This window comes from Diplotaxodon limnothrissa, linkage group LG11 (assembly GCF_057381915.1).
Source record: "Diplotaxodon limnothrissa isolate DT_005_m linkage group LG11, D_limnothrissa_male_GT1.1, whole genome shotgun sequence".
Classification (NCBI taxonomy): domain Eukaryota; kingdom Metazoa; phylum Chordata; class Actinopteri; order Cichliformes; family Cichlidae; genus Diplotaxodon; species Diplotaxodon limnothrissa.
The window spans coordinates 27,525,716-27,542,344 of record NC_140606.1 but is presented as its reverse complement, the minus strand read 5'-3'; the positions used below and the strand labels follow the sequence as shown (position 1 = coordinate 27,542,344).

At 42.6% G+C, this 16,629-nt stretch overlaps 2 protein-coding genes across 2 annotated transcripts; one reads left to right on the top strand and one right to left on the bottom strand.

The window, feature by feature from the left end:
- Positions 1–216: 216 nt before the first annotated feature.
- Positions 217–4,604, bottom strand: LOC146622988 (retinol-binding protein 1-like). Its single transcript, XM_085365590.1, has 4 exons — positions 4,529–4,604; positions 4,024–4,208; positions 970–1,071; positions 217–270 (listed from the first exon to the last, which is right to left on the bottom strand). Exons 1-4 carry the CDS (start codon positions 4,602–4,604, stop codon positions 217–219), a joined length of 417 nt encoding a protein of 138 aa, XP_085221716.1.
- Positions 4,605–14,132: 9,528 nt separating this feature from the next.
- On the top strand, positions 14,133–16,597 carry LOC146622987 (complexin-4-like). The gene is made up of 3 exons (XM_085366502.1): positions 14,133–14,372; positions 15,048–15,131; positions 16,373–16,597. Exons 1-3 carry the CDS (start codon positions 14,133–14,135, stop codon positions 16,595–16,597), a joined length of 549 nt encoding a protein of 182 aa, XP_085222628.1.
- The last annotated feature ends 32 nt before the right edge of the window (positions 16,598–16,629 follow it).

Sequence of the window (16,629 nt, the reverse complement as noted above, 5' to 3'; positions counted from 1 at the left end):
CAGATGCATCACTTCTTTATAAGATTGTGCAACATAGGGAAAGACCTTTACAAAAGCTCTACAACTCTCTTCTCTCAGAACAATGTTTTTTTCCACAAATATTCAGTTTTGCTGTTGTACTTCAAATATATTGTTAATAAATAATGCTATATACACGACTCTCGTACCGGCTACCTTTAAAATGAGACTATTGACTGTAAAACATTTTCAGTGACTTCATTCAGCCTTCTTGAAGACTTGCTTTGCTGCGACGCCTTGAACTCTAATTTCCTGCAGAGAAGAGACGGAGAAGAAGAGGGAAAAAAAACATGAGGTGAGAGGGTGTAAATGAATGGTGAGAAGCAACAAGAACATTTGGGATTCTGTCCAGAACACCCCCCTCACCAGCTCATGCTTTGACCTCATAATCCGTCTTCCACTCTTTCACATCTATTCATCAGGTCTTTTCAGCCCGCTCCCACTTTCCTCCTCCACCTCTTCATTAGTCCCTCACTGTTCCCTTTGTGTAACCTCTGAAACCGTCGCTGGTATTCCCCAGCATATTGAGTTTAGCATCGGCAACACTTTCTCTAAATTTGTGAGAGCTTTTTAGTGGGAGAATGCTGACCGTTTGAAAACGTAACCAGCAATGAAAGATAAGCTATGAGTTTAAACTGTTCTAGAACAAATGTGCCTCTGAGCTTCTGTAGCACTTGTGCATTCAGTTTGTGTGTACTCCTTTGTTAGGTGATGGACTTTCCCCTTTTAGGCACATACAAACTCCACAGACCTCTTAATAAAAACCTTTTCTCACAAAGACAGTAACAGAATTAGCCAATGAATAACTTCTAAAACCTGCCTTATTTGAATACCCTCCCTCATTTAGCATATCAATTTCTCCATCACTTCCCTTTAAGCTTTCATTTTCCTTCTTCCCTCTTCCTTGCTTTCTCTCTGCACTGGCCTCTTCTTCCCCTCGTACATCCTTACCAAATGCAGCTTGTCGCCCTCCAGCCAGTGCGTCCAGCCTCGTCCCTCTTTCTCGCCTCGCTGTACACAAACCAGCTTGTCTCCGTCCCAATCTACTGTAGTCTGTGTAACCACAGAGATGCCGTTAGTGTGAAACATTAGCATGTAAAGTAGCTCACACAACACTCAGCCACACAAAGAGACAAGAAGCTTTATGCAAAGCCAAAAAAAAAGGGGGGGGGGGGGGGGGGGAGACTAATACAGTGATGCGTGAAAGGTCATGGAGCCTTTAAAATATACTTCATTTTTTCAAAGATGTGACCAAAAACATCAGATTTTAGATATTTGTTTAAAAATTACATGAATATATTAGTTGGACCTGATAAAAAATGATCCAATATTTTTGTATCTTTGCATCTTTTGTATCATGTGACACCCTGTAGACAGCAATAACTAAAAAAAAAAGAACATTTAAAGATAATAGTTTGGGCTTTGACTTTCCAAAACATCTTTGATCTCCTTAACATCACTTTGGTGGAACAACTTGTGAGTTTGGGGTGATGTTTTTGTTTTATGATCCATTTCCTCCTGAGATTTAATCCACGGACAGGGGTCCTGTCACCTCCTTGAGACTTTTCTGGTGTAATTCAGAATTCATCCAGTTGTTTAAGACTAAATGCACAAAAACCGATCCAAAACATGACGCCACCATCGCCATTTCCTTTGTCCAAACACAAGACTTCTTATTTCATACTAAAAAAAAAAAGTTCTACTTCAGCATCATCTATACATGAATTTGAGTTCAAACAGCCTTCTGGTTTTCCAGTGAGATCTTTAGCAATCTGCAGGTCGAGTTTGCGCTGCTACGATGGACTCTATCGCCGTTTAATGTTCTGCTGATGTTAGACTCAGTAACCTGAACACTGTCACTGTTGTCGAGACAAACTCTTTAAGGATGGTTTTATAACCTCTCCAGACTGATGAGCATCAGTAAATCAATAAATCAAATCAATACAACAGAGGAACCTCCTCTGTTTGGGCCATGACACACTTCCCACTTCTGAAAACTCAAGCATTTTACAAGCAAAGTGGTAAAAGCCACAATAACACGAGTCCTGGCTGGCAAATGTGCACAAACCCCGCCTCAGGGTCACATTACATTTTAAACATTTCACCAAATGCTTTAAAAATTCCTCACCATAAGGAGGGCAATCCCGGGCACAACCAACACATGTGTGTCAGATCTGCTGTCTGGACTCTCACCGAGGACATTTCGGGTCAACATTGGGATAAATCCTTACTAATCTAGCATTAGTTAAGTGAACACTTTGCACCAGCAAAGACAGATGATTAGCGCACCAAGTTTAGGACAGAGTTCCAGGGCTCATCAGTTAAAGTTATCCCCAAGTCAGTGTCCCAGTCTCAGACGGTCAGTGGAGCTTAGAGCTGGGCGATAGAACGATAACGATATGTATCGCGATATAACTTTTACTCGATAGAGAAATTAAGCTATCGCGATAGACCTCACCGCTCTTGTCCTCTTAAAAAAAAAAAAAAAAAAAAGGTCAGCCGATCCAAATTCAGTAGCGCAGAGCTGAACCAATCACAGCCGCAGTCACGTCGCGTGACTTGCTACGTACAGCACAAGTGCCAAGCCGCACGTGTGTGTGTTTGGGAAGCAGCCAGCGGGTAATGGAGCCAGCGCATAATGGAGGAAATGAGTGCGCCGACTAGAAAAATCAACCGAGCGTGACCGAAGAGAAAACCGATGATGGTTCCAATGCCGGAGAGATTGTCGAACGGAAGAGCCATAGAAGTTCCGTAGGGTGAAGGTATTTCGGCTATTTCAAGTCTGACAAAAAACAGAGTAGCGTGCACTGTAAATTGTGCCGAAAGCAAGTCTGGAAATACAATAAACTGGTGCATGCGTCACACTGTGCGCCACGTTATTGTTTCGGTGAAATGAATTTCTACAATACTGTTAATTCTACTCTCTGCAGTGTTTAAATGCTTACATATACACACAGTTACTGTCCCTCCACACATACGACTCGGTTCTGCTTCTATGCCCCAGCTTTGTTTACTTTTTCCCACCGAGGCTTCTAGACTTCTGATTGGCCAACATTTCTGCACGGTTAGGAATCTAGCACCACCTGCTGCTTTGGCATGTTCATAGCAGCGTTTTCCTTCATTTCTGCCTTTATGTGTGGACGGGATTATTTTTTAAAACGAAAACGGAAAATCTCCGTTTTCAAAAATACCCGTGTACGTGTGGACGTAGCCTCAGTCTCTGACTGGAAGCGCTAATTCGTCATTCGGCTTTTGTCAGACTAAAGTAACTGTTAAAACTGTTTGAAAAGCTAAGCTATACAACAAGGAGAGATTGAGAATTTCCTTTTAGTTCTCAGTTTATTTGATATTGACAAAAGTTAGTCAGTTTTGTCTGTTCTTCTGTAAAACAAACTAAGATTTATTTTTAGAATTAATATTTTGTTTCTAAGTGGAATTGACAATTTAGTCTGTTTCATTTGTTCTATTTTGAAACTTAAACGCTTTAGCGGCTGCCTTTTGTGTAGTTTGCAATATTTGCCTTTATTTATCTGAAAAAGTCTCATGTTCCTTAAGTACATCTACCCTGTTGAACTTATTATGGGAAATAAATATTTAAAAACAAGCTGCTGATTATTTCACATTTTACTTGTGAGCAACGGCACATTTAAATCTTACAAATATAGTTATTTGGCTCATATCGTGATAGATATCGTTATCGCCTGAAATGAAAAAAACATATCGTGATATGAAAAAATCTCATATCGCCCAGCTCTAGTGGAGCACGGATTAAGGTTACTGATAAGTTCATAAATCTGGGATATGAGTCGTCTCTGTTTAGCATTCAGCTGAAGAATATCATCATAGCCCATCATTGAATGGTTACTTGGGAAGGAGCTGAATGTTTCTTATTCTGGGTTTTTAAACAGCAACGAGTGGTTATGGAATAATCCCAGCGGGAAGTGTACAGACTTTACTCAAGTACCTAACCTTCAAAGCAAACTTTGGAAAAAACACAACACACACCTGACAGGTACGGCCATCCACTATCCTCAGGTCCTCAGTAAATTCTTTTCCAATATTAAAATCCATGCTGAAATTCTTGAAGGTAGTGATTGTGTTGATTTTCATGGCTCCTGTCTCTGGGTCATGGATGATCTCTTTAGTGGGCTTCAACATACACACGATCTTCCTCAAAGCAACATTAACATCTGGGAGAAAAGAGGGAAAGATTTTGTAAGCCACACTTATGGGGGGATCTTTTCTACCTCAGACACTGCAGGTGGAGTGAACACACACACTTGTGAGGGTGTAAGTGGGTCAAAGGTGGTGATTTCATTACACTAATGTGCTGCTGGAAATGTAGATAGTCCACATCACTAAACCAGACACTGAAGATTATGAATCAGTCAACATATAAACAATTATTTAAAGATAAACGCATGAAAGATGAATGTTAAATGAGAGGGTTTTACCCGTTAAACATTTGATGGTAATAATACTATAAAATATGCTGCATAAAGACTGGTACCTAAACATGTCAGGTAGGCGTCCACATTCTCCTGCTCCACCATATGATAGGTGCCGGAGTAATTAGGTTTAGTCATTTTTTCCTTAAGAAACTCCAGAAATTCCTGCTTTGCCTTGTTCTGGTTTTTCCTCCCGTCCCGTCTGGATCCCACGGATCAGCTGCCGACCCACAAGTCTGAACCAAGATTAGTGTACAACCACTTGTGCGTAAATTGTAAGCCCTGGCAAATACCTGCTCCAATCGAAACACAAATACAGATTAATCTAAAGAGATTCAATGTGAATAAATAGTAATAATTTAAACTTCACAAATCTGCTATTTTAGCTTTTTATTTTCAACTTCCAGCGCGCACAAATGTCTACAAATACTTGCGATGTTCTTTTCGCTCACTTACAGCTCGTTAAAAGCCGTGCACGAATCGCCTGTTGATCGCAGAAGTCTAATCATCACTTCTGCGGTGAACCTTTGTACAGCTGACGACGTAAGCTACGTAACTGACCGACGTAGTTGCCAGCTTTTGCGTGGTGTTCCCTGTAATTACCTTATCGTCTGTCCCGGTGTTTTATATGCGGTGTCAGCCACGATGGAAACAATTTAAATGCCGGGGCTTTCCCCCTCTTGGGTCCCCACTCTTTGTAGTGGTCAGCTGCTTTTTTGTCTCCCCCTTGGGCTAATTTTTTGTCCCTCGCCACCCCTCCCCCGGCCCCCTGCCACTTCTTTGTATATTTCATCACATCCATACTGATTGCCGAAACTATCTCCCTATTATCTCCATCCATCCTTTTTCCTTCACTTATCCAAGGTTTGTGAGTCTTTATACTGAGGTGATGATGATTATTATTATTCTCGGTGATAAATTCAAAAACTGCGGCGAACAGGTAGCCGCCGGAAATGCATAGCAGGGATCCACAGTCCAATCACAGCAGCTGCCAGCTCCTTCGACGCCACCTGTACTTACATTTCCAGTAAGCTGGTGCACGTCTGGTGACGTCGTAGGATTCGGGGGAAGGGGTTACGACATCCCTACACATAAGTATAAATCCCCGGTGACACGCACAGATCCCGTCACATGTGCACGTGGATTTTGGAGACAATTTTTAAGCTGCCAAATGTAAGCTGCTTTCAAGTGAGGGTGGAGAACTGGGACATCTGAGCTTCATGTGTTTTTCATATATCATCCCTCGACTAGAAAACGAGTAATAGCCTGTGAAAGTTAATATATGGTTTAAATAACCTGCACTACTTGCTGGATGTTCTTCTGATATAAAACGGTCAGTTAGAGCTCCTTCTCTGAAGCGAGTATAGGATAACTCTTGCTCATTTTTAAATATAGATTTAATCCAGGTGATGTAGAATGACTACATCTAGGCTCCTATATGGCGTCTGTAATCTTAAATTGGGGAATTCCACAGAAAGCCCAAATGTCCCAGTTTTCTGTTAGTACGTGAATGCTGCTTACATTTGTGGATCTGGGTAGAAGCTGGCAGCCCGAAGACAGTCTCAAAACCCCACGTGCACATGTGACGTGATCTATAAATCTCCCCGTATCAGTCTAGGTGTGTGTAAACACTCGTCTAGTCATCTAAATGAGGCTCAGTTCACCCGATGCCACATCGGCCTTTGTCACCATAAGGAGAAAAACCGAGGACCTCATTGCTTTTTATATAGGTGGGAGTCACCAAACACCCTAAGATACGATATCATTGACATTTATAACATTTCGCCATATACCGAGTACTGCAATAACATATTTAAAGGATCCATCACCTTATTGTTAAACTGCAAATTATGTCCTCAGAGTTAAACTTTGTCATCGTCTCTTTATCAAATAAGATAGTTATCTCACTTCACTTTTTTGTTTCCAAGCATGCCAGCACTGTTACTAAAGCCCGCCATAAGAGGGAGTCAGTTTGCTATCAGTCTGCGATTGAATGGGGTCAAGTTGGCAATTACATGTAATTTGTTTCTGATAATACAGTAATAATAATGGGAAACCATTTAGTCGACCCTCAGACTAGTCTACTTCTGCCTGAGGTTTCTTTTACTGAATGTTTGTCGTTTAATAATGACTCAGGGTTCGTGAATATCATCGAGCATCATTTACTTCGAAACAAAGCAACCATTACACGTTAGTCATTACATTCCAGGGGGCGGGTCCCTTCTCTCTTGCCCCGTCTCACTGCGTGCATGCGCAGCATACTAATACGGAACAGGTATATTAAAGTAGCATTAATGAACAACATTGGTCAGATGTTCTACATCCCCTCTCTTTAGCTTATGGCTGTATAAGCTGCTAACAACACCTTTAGCAATAACACATTAACAACATGTCCATATCATAACATTCTAGCCTAAACATTAACGAATTACTTCACACCTTGAACTGTGTCATTGGTAAGGACACGTGAGCATTTAACTTTGCTGACATCACATCATGTGTACTGTCCACTTTTTTTTTTTTTTTCTTTCGTGTTACAGTCCATCTCTTATGCCTTAGTGTTCATACTTGGGGTTCGGTTTGCAGACTCTCCCATATCGTGTGATGTAAGCGTCACGTGCCGGGCGACAGGGGGACTGGACTGGGGCTTGTGTGAAGTGTTGCGTGTGGCTATGTGTTTGTTCGTCGGTGTGTGTCACGGGTTCTTGGATGTGCTGTGGGGAGTCAGTGGTTGGTGGTTGGGCTGCGTTGTAATCATCACGGGAATCTCCGTGTGGTGGTGGCGGTTCAGAGACTGGGAGGATATGTCTGCGGTTTCGCCTGTACTCTCCAGCTCCTGACTGGACGATGTACGATCTGGGCTCTTCGCAGGCTTCCTTGATGGTTCCTAAGGAGTCATGTCCTTGACGCGTTTGCATCCGCACAACCTCACCTGGCATGAGGGGGCGGAGGGGTCTGCTGGACTTGTCATAGTATCTCTTTTGTGCCTGGCGCTTGTGAAGTAGGTTTGTTTTAACTGTTTTGTTGCTTTTGGGGCTGGGAACGAGCAGACGTCTACACACGGGTAGGGTCGTGCGCGTCTGTCTTGACATCAGCCTTTCAGCTGGGGAACCTAGTGTGTTGTCACGTGGCACGTTGCGGAGATTGAGTAGGTTAAGGAAGACATCCGTTCCATCTCTCTTTGATCTTTCCATCAATTGCTTTGCACTGCGAACCGCACGTTCAGCCAATCCATTGGCCTGCGGGTATTCTGGGCTACTTGTCACATGAACAAAGTCCCATGCTGAAGCAAAGTCTGCAAAGCGTTGGCTGGTGAACTGAGTGCCGTTGTCTGATATTACTTTGTGCGGGCTGCCATGGACAGAAAAGTGTCTTTTGAGCTTTGTGATGACAGTGTTGGCAGTTAGGTCTGGAAGCAGGTCTACTTCGAACCAACCTGAGTAAGAGTCGACTACAACCAGGTGATGTTGACCGTTCCACTCGAAGATGTCGGTGGCGACGGTTGACCAGGGTATGTCCGGCACTGGATGTAGCTTTAACGGCTCCTTCTGTTGATGTGGCCTTGTGCTGTTGCACACTGGACACGCAGCTGTTTCTTGCTCAATATCTGCTGTCATTGTGGGCCAAAACACAATGCCACGGGCCCTGCGTTTAGTAGCTTCCATGCCTGGGTGCCCTCTGTGGAGGATGACGATATAATCTTTTTGCAAAGATTTGGGAATCACTGTTTTCAGCCCTTTCATGACAATGCCATCTTCTAGAGTGAGTTCGTCTCGATATGGGTGGTATTGACGAAGTTCTGTGGGCAGCTGAGTTTGTCTGCAAGGCCATCCTCTCATTATGACAGTGCTCAGTTTCTGTAGCTCTGGATCTGAGGCAGTGTGTTCCTTTAGCTGCATCAGCCTGTAAGAAGAGATTTGCTGGATCGACATGATCTCGTAGTCAGCTGTTTCATCACTGTTCTGATCCGTCGAGGTTGTGGGAGCACGGGATAAAGTGTCGGCGAGGTACATCTGCGAGCCTTTTTTGTACACTATCTGAAAGTTGTACTTTTGCAGCCTAAGCATCATGCGTTGCAGTCTGGCTGGAGCTGAATGTATTGGCTTGTTCAAGATGGTGACTAATGGCTGATGATCAGTTTCAATTTGGATTTGTTTCCCATAGATGTAATCATTAAACTTGGAACAACCAAATACGACTGCAAGAAGCTCCTTCTCAATCTGCGCATAGCGCGTTTCTGTCTGTGTCAGAGTACGAGATGAGTAGGCAATCGGGGCGCCTTCTTGGAGGCATGCAGCCCCGAGTCCATACTGCGATGCGTCACACGTTAACGTGACAGGTTTCTTTACGTCGTAGTATCTGAGGGTAGGAGGACTGGTCAGGCTTCGTTTTAAAGCATTGAATGCATCTTGATGCTGCTTGAGCCAACACCACTGTACGTCTTTGCACGTTAGCTCCCGAAGTGGGGCTGAAAGCTCGCTGAAATTAGGAATGAACTTTCCTAGGTAATTAATCATCCCTAAGAAGCGTTGGAGAGCTGTGACGTTTTCAGGTGTGGGCATCTCTTCAATTGCTTTGGTCTTTGCTGGGTCAGGCTTCAAGCCCTCGCTTGTGAAGACGTGGCCAACGTATCTAGAACATAGGCTCGCTCACGCAATCACAAACTGTAACAACTGCGGGGGCAGCCACGAGGCAAAAAGGGACAAATGCCCAGCATATGGCCAGCAATGCCATAAGTGCCAAAAATGGAATCATTTCCAGAAATGCTGCAAGTCATCACAAACACGGCAATTCAAAAAGAGACCCGTAAACCATATTGAAATGCAGGCGCACGGCAGCGATGAAGAAATGTTCTATGTGAATGGAATTGACATAGACACTATAAATCCCACTTCTGACACCATGTTTGTCGTTTAATAATGACTCAGGGTTCGTGAATATCATCGAGCATCCTTTACTTCGAAACAAAGCAACCATTACACGTTAGTCATTACATTCCAGGGGGCGGGTCCCTTCTCTCTTGCCCCGTCTCACTGCGTGCATGCGCAGCATACTAATACGGAACAGGTATATTAAAGTAGCATTAATGAACAACATTGGTCAGATGTTCTACACTGAAATTCAAGTTAGTCCTCACTGTTGCTAAGTGTTGCTAAGATCTGATTGTTGGGGTTTCCTCTGTATTATTGTAGGGTCTTTGGCTTACAATGTACCGTAAAATGCTTGGAGGTGATTGGAGTCGTGATTTGGCATTATATAAATAAATCTGAATTGAATAGTCACCACAGGTTGCAGCAGTAATGTAAAAATAAATAAATAATGCAATCACCAGGCAGCCAATATTTATTTATTTATTTTTGGTTGATTGAAGGAGGTCGCCGTTCTATTTTTCCTCCTGTGACTGAGCCATTAGCTTGCTCTGAATTAGGAATTAGGTTTTGTCAAGCTGCTTGTATCCAGTGTGGGATGGTTTGTTGTTTGAGTTAATTTAATGTAGGTTTACTCAGCTAACGTTGTCTCAGGATGGTGCTGCATGAGATTTTTTATTGTATTCCGAGAGTATTTTAATTTATTAAAATATCCAAATTCAGTGTTCCTGTATAGATACATGCAAATATCGCAGTACTACGCTTGATTTTTGTCTCAAACACTTGTTTTTCCAAACACTTCCTTGTTTCCAAAGTGGTCGCCACAGTATCCTCGGGATCAGAACTAGAAGTAAACTAGCTTGTGTCGCCTTCTGCTCTCAGGATCTTTTGCATGTTAACAACCACACCACTGAGGGTAAAAGTTAGAATCAGGGTTAAGTTGCAGTAAGGGTCAGAGGCATTCACCTGTGATGGTGAAGGTTAGGGTCACGTGCTAAGTTATAATGTCAACCACTGTTGAGCAAAAAGAGCCACTTAAGGGATTTTCAGGGAGATCAGTGTCCAACATGTGACAAAACAACACTGGCATACACACACACACACACACACACACACACACACCTGGAGAATATGAACATGGAAATGTTCAGTAATGTTTCCCCTTTGTTCTGTTCATGAATTGTACTGGCTGACACAGGACCACCTCGAGCTATCTTCAGTAGTAAAAGGCAAAACTTTGGATTAGTAAACAGATCTCAGGTCTGCATGAGCTTTGGGGTAGGGGGCGTGGTTTCTCTCTGTGATCTTGTTAAAGTATTAAAGCTTCCTCACCTGTTAGAAATTAAAGTGCTCTGGGCACCAGAGGAGGAAGAGTAAGGGGAGAGGGGTGTGGAAATGAGTGAGGGACTTCAAACAGGTTGGTTGAAGTGTGCATATGGGCTCTCGGTGCCAAGTAGGGCATTAGAGTAGGTCAGAGAGCATAAAACTCACTGTGGAGTCGTTCCAAGACATTCAAACAAGTGTGCCAAAATAAGAAATCAGGAGAACAGCTGGGCCACATTTCTGAAAAAAAGGACACACGGAGATCTAAGTAACCCCATTTTACATTCAACAGTAGTATATAGTTATATTTAACAAATAATGTATCATGGTGTTGTAAGCAGATAAGTGCGTTATAATGTACTTTTAGAAACTGGAGACAATTGATAACATTTAAAGCCATGTTCAAACTCTTTTTTTCCTCATTTTAGTAGTAATGATAGTTATTGGTAAAAATATTTTGCAAATTGTAGTTGGTGGAAATGAAATGAATTAAACACAGCAGCAATTCAGGAAGCAGAAAAGTCAGGCCTAATTTGCTGTCTCATGGAGAGCACATCATTGGAAGAGAATTAGGCTGTTTATAAGCTCCTTCTTTTCATTCTGTGTCCAGCATAATTAATACCTGTTGCCACTGAAGGGGAGACTTGCTGCTGCTCTCTGTGTACTCATATGGAAGTGCAGGGAAGTCCCAGAGCAGCCGTACAAGACATTGAGCCAGTGACTCACCCTCAGCATCTAATTCTGGGTCAGACTGACCTGCTATCACTTTCAGAGGTCTCTCTCTTTCTCTTTCCCTTTCTCCTTTTCTCTGTAGGGATGTGTCTGCTCGTTTTGTAGTTGTTGAAAGAGGTGTGTTGGGGTCAAAGCAGAACCTCACCAGCTGCAGCCAGTTCTTCAAATGAGACCACTACATATCCTCAGAACTGATGTTTCCACTCTGTCAGGTTGGTGTTTTTGTGACCATGCCTCTTGTCACTTTTGCTAAATGTTTGGATAGATTCCCAGGGCCATCCTGTCTTTAGTGTTTTGCAGCCTCCTCTGCTCTGGCTTCAGTGTCTTTCTCAGCAGCCAGCTCACTAACCTCTCCCTCGCATCTTCAGGCTCTCAGCCATCAGTTCAGCCTCCACATCTGGCTTTGTTCTTGCCTGCTGGCAACCCCTGGCCCTCTGCGCTTCCATCAGAGATTTATAATAAATCAGTTTGGCCCATCCCCTGCCTCATGGTCTGTGTTTGCACATGGTTTGTAGGTCACCATAACAACACTGATAAATGCACAGACCAGTCACTTAACATGGTGTTGCAATCATTCCCCAGAGATTTTGGTTCATATTGATGTGGTAACATTGTCTGGCTGTACAATGCACATTGAGATCCAATGACTTTGGATACCATTGGAGTAAAGTGCAGCAACAGACACAAACTGAACTGCTGAAACAGCTCATTTGGAAGAACGTTAGGTCCCTGGTTCAATCTCACGTTTCAGCAGTGGAAGGATAACTTTATGCAAACGCTCCTCCTTGACTTAATAAACTGTACTGAGATGCTTTTATGTGATTGGCAATTAGATATCTACCTTAATTAGTCGTTGAATGGGGGTATTTAATAAAATATTTGCTAAATATGTGATACTGTGACTAGCTAGAATTGCTGTTGTTTTTCTCTGTGTGTATTTCAGTGTTGTATCTCCCATTAAAAGACGGTGTCTACATGCCTAAATGCACTGAGGTGAGCCACGTGACTGGCTGCTTAGATATTCGTGTTAACGAGTTGCTTTTACAGGAGTGCCTATTACACCTGTGACAATCCTAATAACAAACAATCCTCTTTGTCTGTAGTGATCCTAAGTGAAACTGAACAGAGTGAAACTGAACAGAGAGGAAAGAAATGACCCGGTGAAGGTTGTTTTTTTAGGTTTTGTTTTTCACACTCATGCCCTCTGCCTCACTCAGATAATATTTCTGCTGGGAAGCTGTCTTTAAGTAATTTGATTGCATGTAAATTTTCCATGTAATTTGTTACATAAGTAGAAGGTAAAATGTTACATTTACTGGAATCTAGTTTGTTTTGGTATATCGATCACATTTCCCCTAATGGTTAATTACTACATAAATAACCCTTTGATTTTATATTATGTTGTGTTTTATTCAAGATTCTTGCTTCAATTTTTAATGAGGGTGAGAAATCCTTTTTTGAGTGCATATATTTTAAAAAAAAAGAAGAAGAAAGAAATCAGGGGTAATGTATTACACTGCAACTTTTAAACTGTGTTTGTGGATAAAAAAGTCTATGATGCAGGAAACTATGCTCTCCCTTTAAACAAACTTCAGCACTGATTGTTTGGTGGAGAGACTGAGGGAGACCGGAGGGTGACCCCACTCTGTCCCCTCTTTTCTGACAGTTTGCACAGTTGCACAGTCCAGCTGTCAGTACGTTTCTGATCTCCCACTGACTCAAATACTTCTCTTTAAGGCCGGACTCTCTCCATCCAAGTTTCATTTCTTCTTTCCCCATCTTTAGTCATCTTTAATCCACGAATGTTTAGTGAAATAAATACCAACAGCATTCTTGTAAGAAAAAAAAACTGTCGCTGTTGCATTTATTCTCCCATTTTCTAAACTATGAAAACAACATGGATTAAATGGAGCTACGCAGGAGGACAAATGAGTCTATAAATATATTAACTTACTGTGAATGCATGGGTGTGTCACTCAACATCACGTCTAAAGCTTCACCCCTGACACGTGACTCATCAGGTGCATTCCCTGCCACGGCTAACGAGATTCCCCTCATTAAGTCCCTTAGGTAGTAATCTGTGTGGCAGAGTTGGGGGTAGTGAAATGTGAAAACGATTCTGTAGGAGGGAAAGAGGGAAGGAGAGGCTGAAACCTCAATGGAAAACAGTGATTTTGTCCTGTGAAGGCCAGGAAGTTGCAGGCTTAATATCTCGTGGAGAGTCTACTGTTTTTTATTCTTGTTTTCCCCACTTTTTAAAAAGCTTTAGGGATTGGCTGGTGGTGGTGAAGGCCATCTGGCTGGGTGCTTTATCTGGATTTTATGGTGTGAGCCTTAGGCCAACTGTGGCCACCTGCATGGGTAAGATAACCGTGGACAGGAACAGCATGGTAAACCATGTTTGTGTGTAAATCAGTGGTAATAGACCCTGAAAATTAGCCTGTTCAGCATGTTAGTTTGGCATTTTCATGTTTTGTCATCACGTAGTTTCCGTTTTTCTGCTTTACTGCCCTCTTTAACCTGATCTAGATGATAAACTCTCCATCAGTGTGTTTAACCTTTCTGAGTGTCTGAGCCTTGTCTGACTGCCGTCCTTGTCCTTGGCAGGAGTTATTGCTGTGAGATGTCAGACTGCGTGTCCTGATTTTCTCGTGTCAGTGCAACACAACATGAGGGAAGGCGAAAGCCACCATAAATTCACCTGTCATCTGACGAGGAAATAGGGGTGTGTGTGCGGTACATCATGGAGTCTGTGGTGAGATTAAAAAATTCCCTGAGCATGCCCATCAGGAAGCTGACCAGCTGTGTGTCGGAGGTGAAGGGGAAGAAGCTGTGTGCCAAACGTAGGAACAAGAGAGGGAGAGGCAGCGGGAGTCGAGGAGGATGTGTCAAGTTGGGCAAAACGTCTCCCCCCCGAGCTGCATATCCCAAAGATCTGTCTATCATTTGCTCGTACCAGACAGAGCTGGAGAAGGAGAGGCAAGTAATGCTCTGTATGTGATGTAGAAACCGTCATGCAGGGGTGAAGGAAGTATTCACATACTTTAAGTAAAAGTAGCAACAGGTGCTTTTGTAAACATGAAGTGTTACAAGTAGCACTCTTACAGTGAAAATGTTGCTTAAAAATCACAATTCATAGTTTTGGAATCTAAATGAGAAATTGTTATCGAGAAGAAATAAAAAATGAAACACAATGAAACGATTGACAAACTAAACTAACCGCCCATATCAGCCAATTTCTGTGTAGTGTCACCACAAACTGCCTCCAAGACAATGGGAGGGGCGTCAGAAATGGAAACCACAAGTACCACAAAGCTGCACAAGCACCTGAGTAGTATCATTATTTTGTGCCATTACAAATAACAGGCAGGGTTGCTTCTTGGATGCATTATATGAACAGGCGTTTTATCATTTCCAGGTGAAAATGGAAAAAAGACTCTAAACAGACATGAAATCAAGTTTTGCCTGAGTTACATGTAATTCATCTGCAAACTGAAATCAATCCCCTCAGTTCACCTCATTTTGTCAATTCCTCACTGTGCTCTCATTGCAGGAGGCAGCTGAGATGAACGAAGGCGTTAACTGTGCAGAGAGATTTTTATTTTCTGCCTGCGATATCTGAGCTGTATTTATGTTTGTCTGCTGTGTTGACAGAAAGCTGCGGGAAGCCACCAAGGCCCAGAAGAATGCAGAGAGAGCAGCGATGAGAGCTCATTTCAGGAGAAAATATCAGCTGCCTGAGGTCTGTGTTTGGAAGAAAATAACAATATTTATCCTCTAGTTTTGTGTAAATTGGACAGTTTTCCCCTTATACACGGTACTGGGTTTTTTAAAAATTTTATTTCTTTAACAGAGTTGAATTGAAACTTTACAAAACGCTGCATTCTTCTGTTCACTACTCTCACACACCAGTTTAAATTTTCTTCAAAATATAATGTTTTTCCAACTTCACTGAATTAATTTAGATAAAATGTCAAATAACCACAAAAATGTGCTGCGTAATTCTTCTGAATTTAGGATTCAGGGTTCAGCAACCAAAAAATTCTTACCAGTTCAAAATGAAACTTGCTGTGTCAAAGAAAATGAGAAGATAGAAAGAAGATGAGAAGTAAATACTTTTTATCAAGTATTTACTTGATAAATACCCTCAGGGAAAAAAAATGAAATCATGAAAGGAAAAAAGAAAAAAAGGGCAGCACGGCGGTCGCAGTCAGGAGGCCTTGGATTCAAATCTTGACTTTCTAGTCCAGTCTGGTCTTTCTGTGTGGAGTTTGCATGTTCTCATGTCTGTGTGGGTTCTCTCTGGGTACTTTCATTTCATCATTAAACATCATGTTAATGTCTGTAGCTCAGTAGTTATAAACCAATCTCAATGCAGTTTCTGTTTTTCCTTTTGCAAACACTTCTCCATCAACAAGATGTAGCGCATCTTGATACTGCATAAAAAAACCTTAAAACTCAAACTGTTATAACTTCAGATGTGTTTGCAGCCTTTGCAGAGATACAGCCAACCCCCAACAATACAATAGTTGGCTTATTCTTTGCAGGCATTATCCATGTGTGCCAACTTGTATGTTACTGCAACATAATAATGGATTGGATTTATATAGCGCCTTTCTATGCACCCAAAGCGCTTTACAATGCCACTATTCATTCACACTGGTGGAGTGTGTGAATGTGCAAGCTACCGTTGTAGCCACAGCTGCCCTGAGGTAGACTGACAGAAGCGAGGCTGCCATACCGCGCCATCGGCCCCTCTGGGCAACACCAGTAGGCGGTAGGGTAAAGTGTCTTGCCCAAGGACACAACGACCAGGACAGAGAGCCTGGGGATCGAGCCGGCGACCTTCCGATTACAGATGCGCTTCCCAACCCCTGAGCCACGGTCGCCCCAAGGACATAAGAGATGTAGAGCTATTTATTCATTTTTATTTTTGCAACACGTTCAACCCTGTAACCCATTTGTTCTTCCATCATCCTTCAGAACACGAAGGACACAAACCAGCGGAGGTCAGTCGGAGGCAAAGTGTCGCTCCCCCACGAGCTATCGACAATAATTCATCCTGAAACCAAAACCAAGAACGATGGCTTCAACCTGCTGAGTGCCTTTCAAGGCCTCAGCTTCAGCACAGCGGTCCTCACAGGGAGGAAACGCAGCGGGACGCCTACTCCTGCACCAGCAAATGGGGGATCTTGTAAAATCATGTGATCAATATGTACTCACAGCAATGATTATTACAC

Bases quoted from the DNA above. Each gene is read 5' to 3' on its own strand.
- LOC146622988 (XM_085365590.1), bottom strand. From the start codon at position 4,604: ATGACTAAACCTAATTACTCCGGCACCTATCATATGGTGGAGCAGGAG. The intron at 4,209-4,528 runs GTACCAGTCTTT...CTTTTCTCCCAG, and splicing joins CGCCTACCTGACATGTTTAG to ATGTTAATGTTGCTTTGAGG. The intron at 1,072-4,023 runs GTGTGTGTTGTG...GTGGTTACACAG, and splicing joins TGGATGGCCGTACCTGTCAG to ACTACAGTAGATTGGGACGG.
- LOC146622987 (XM_085366502.1), top strand. From the start codon at position 14,133: ATGGAGTCTGTGGTGAGATTAAAAAATTCCCTGAGCATGCCCATCAGG. The intron at 14,373-15,047 runs GTAATGCTCTGT...GTTGACAGAAAG, and splicing joins AGCTGGAGAAGGAGAGGCAA to CTGCGGGAAGCCACCAAGGC. The intron at 15,132-16,372 runs GTCTGTGTTTGG...ATCATCCTTCAG, and splicing joins GAAAATATCAGCTGCCTGAG to AACACGAAGGACACAAACCA.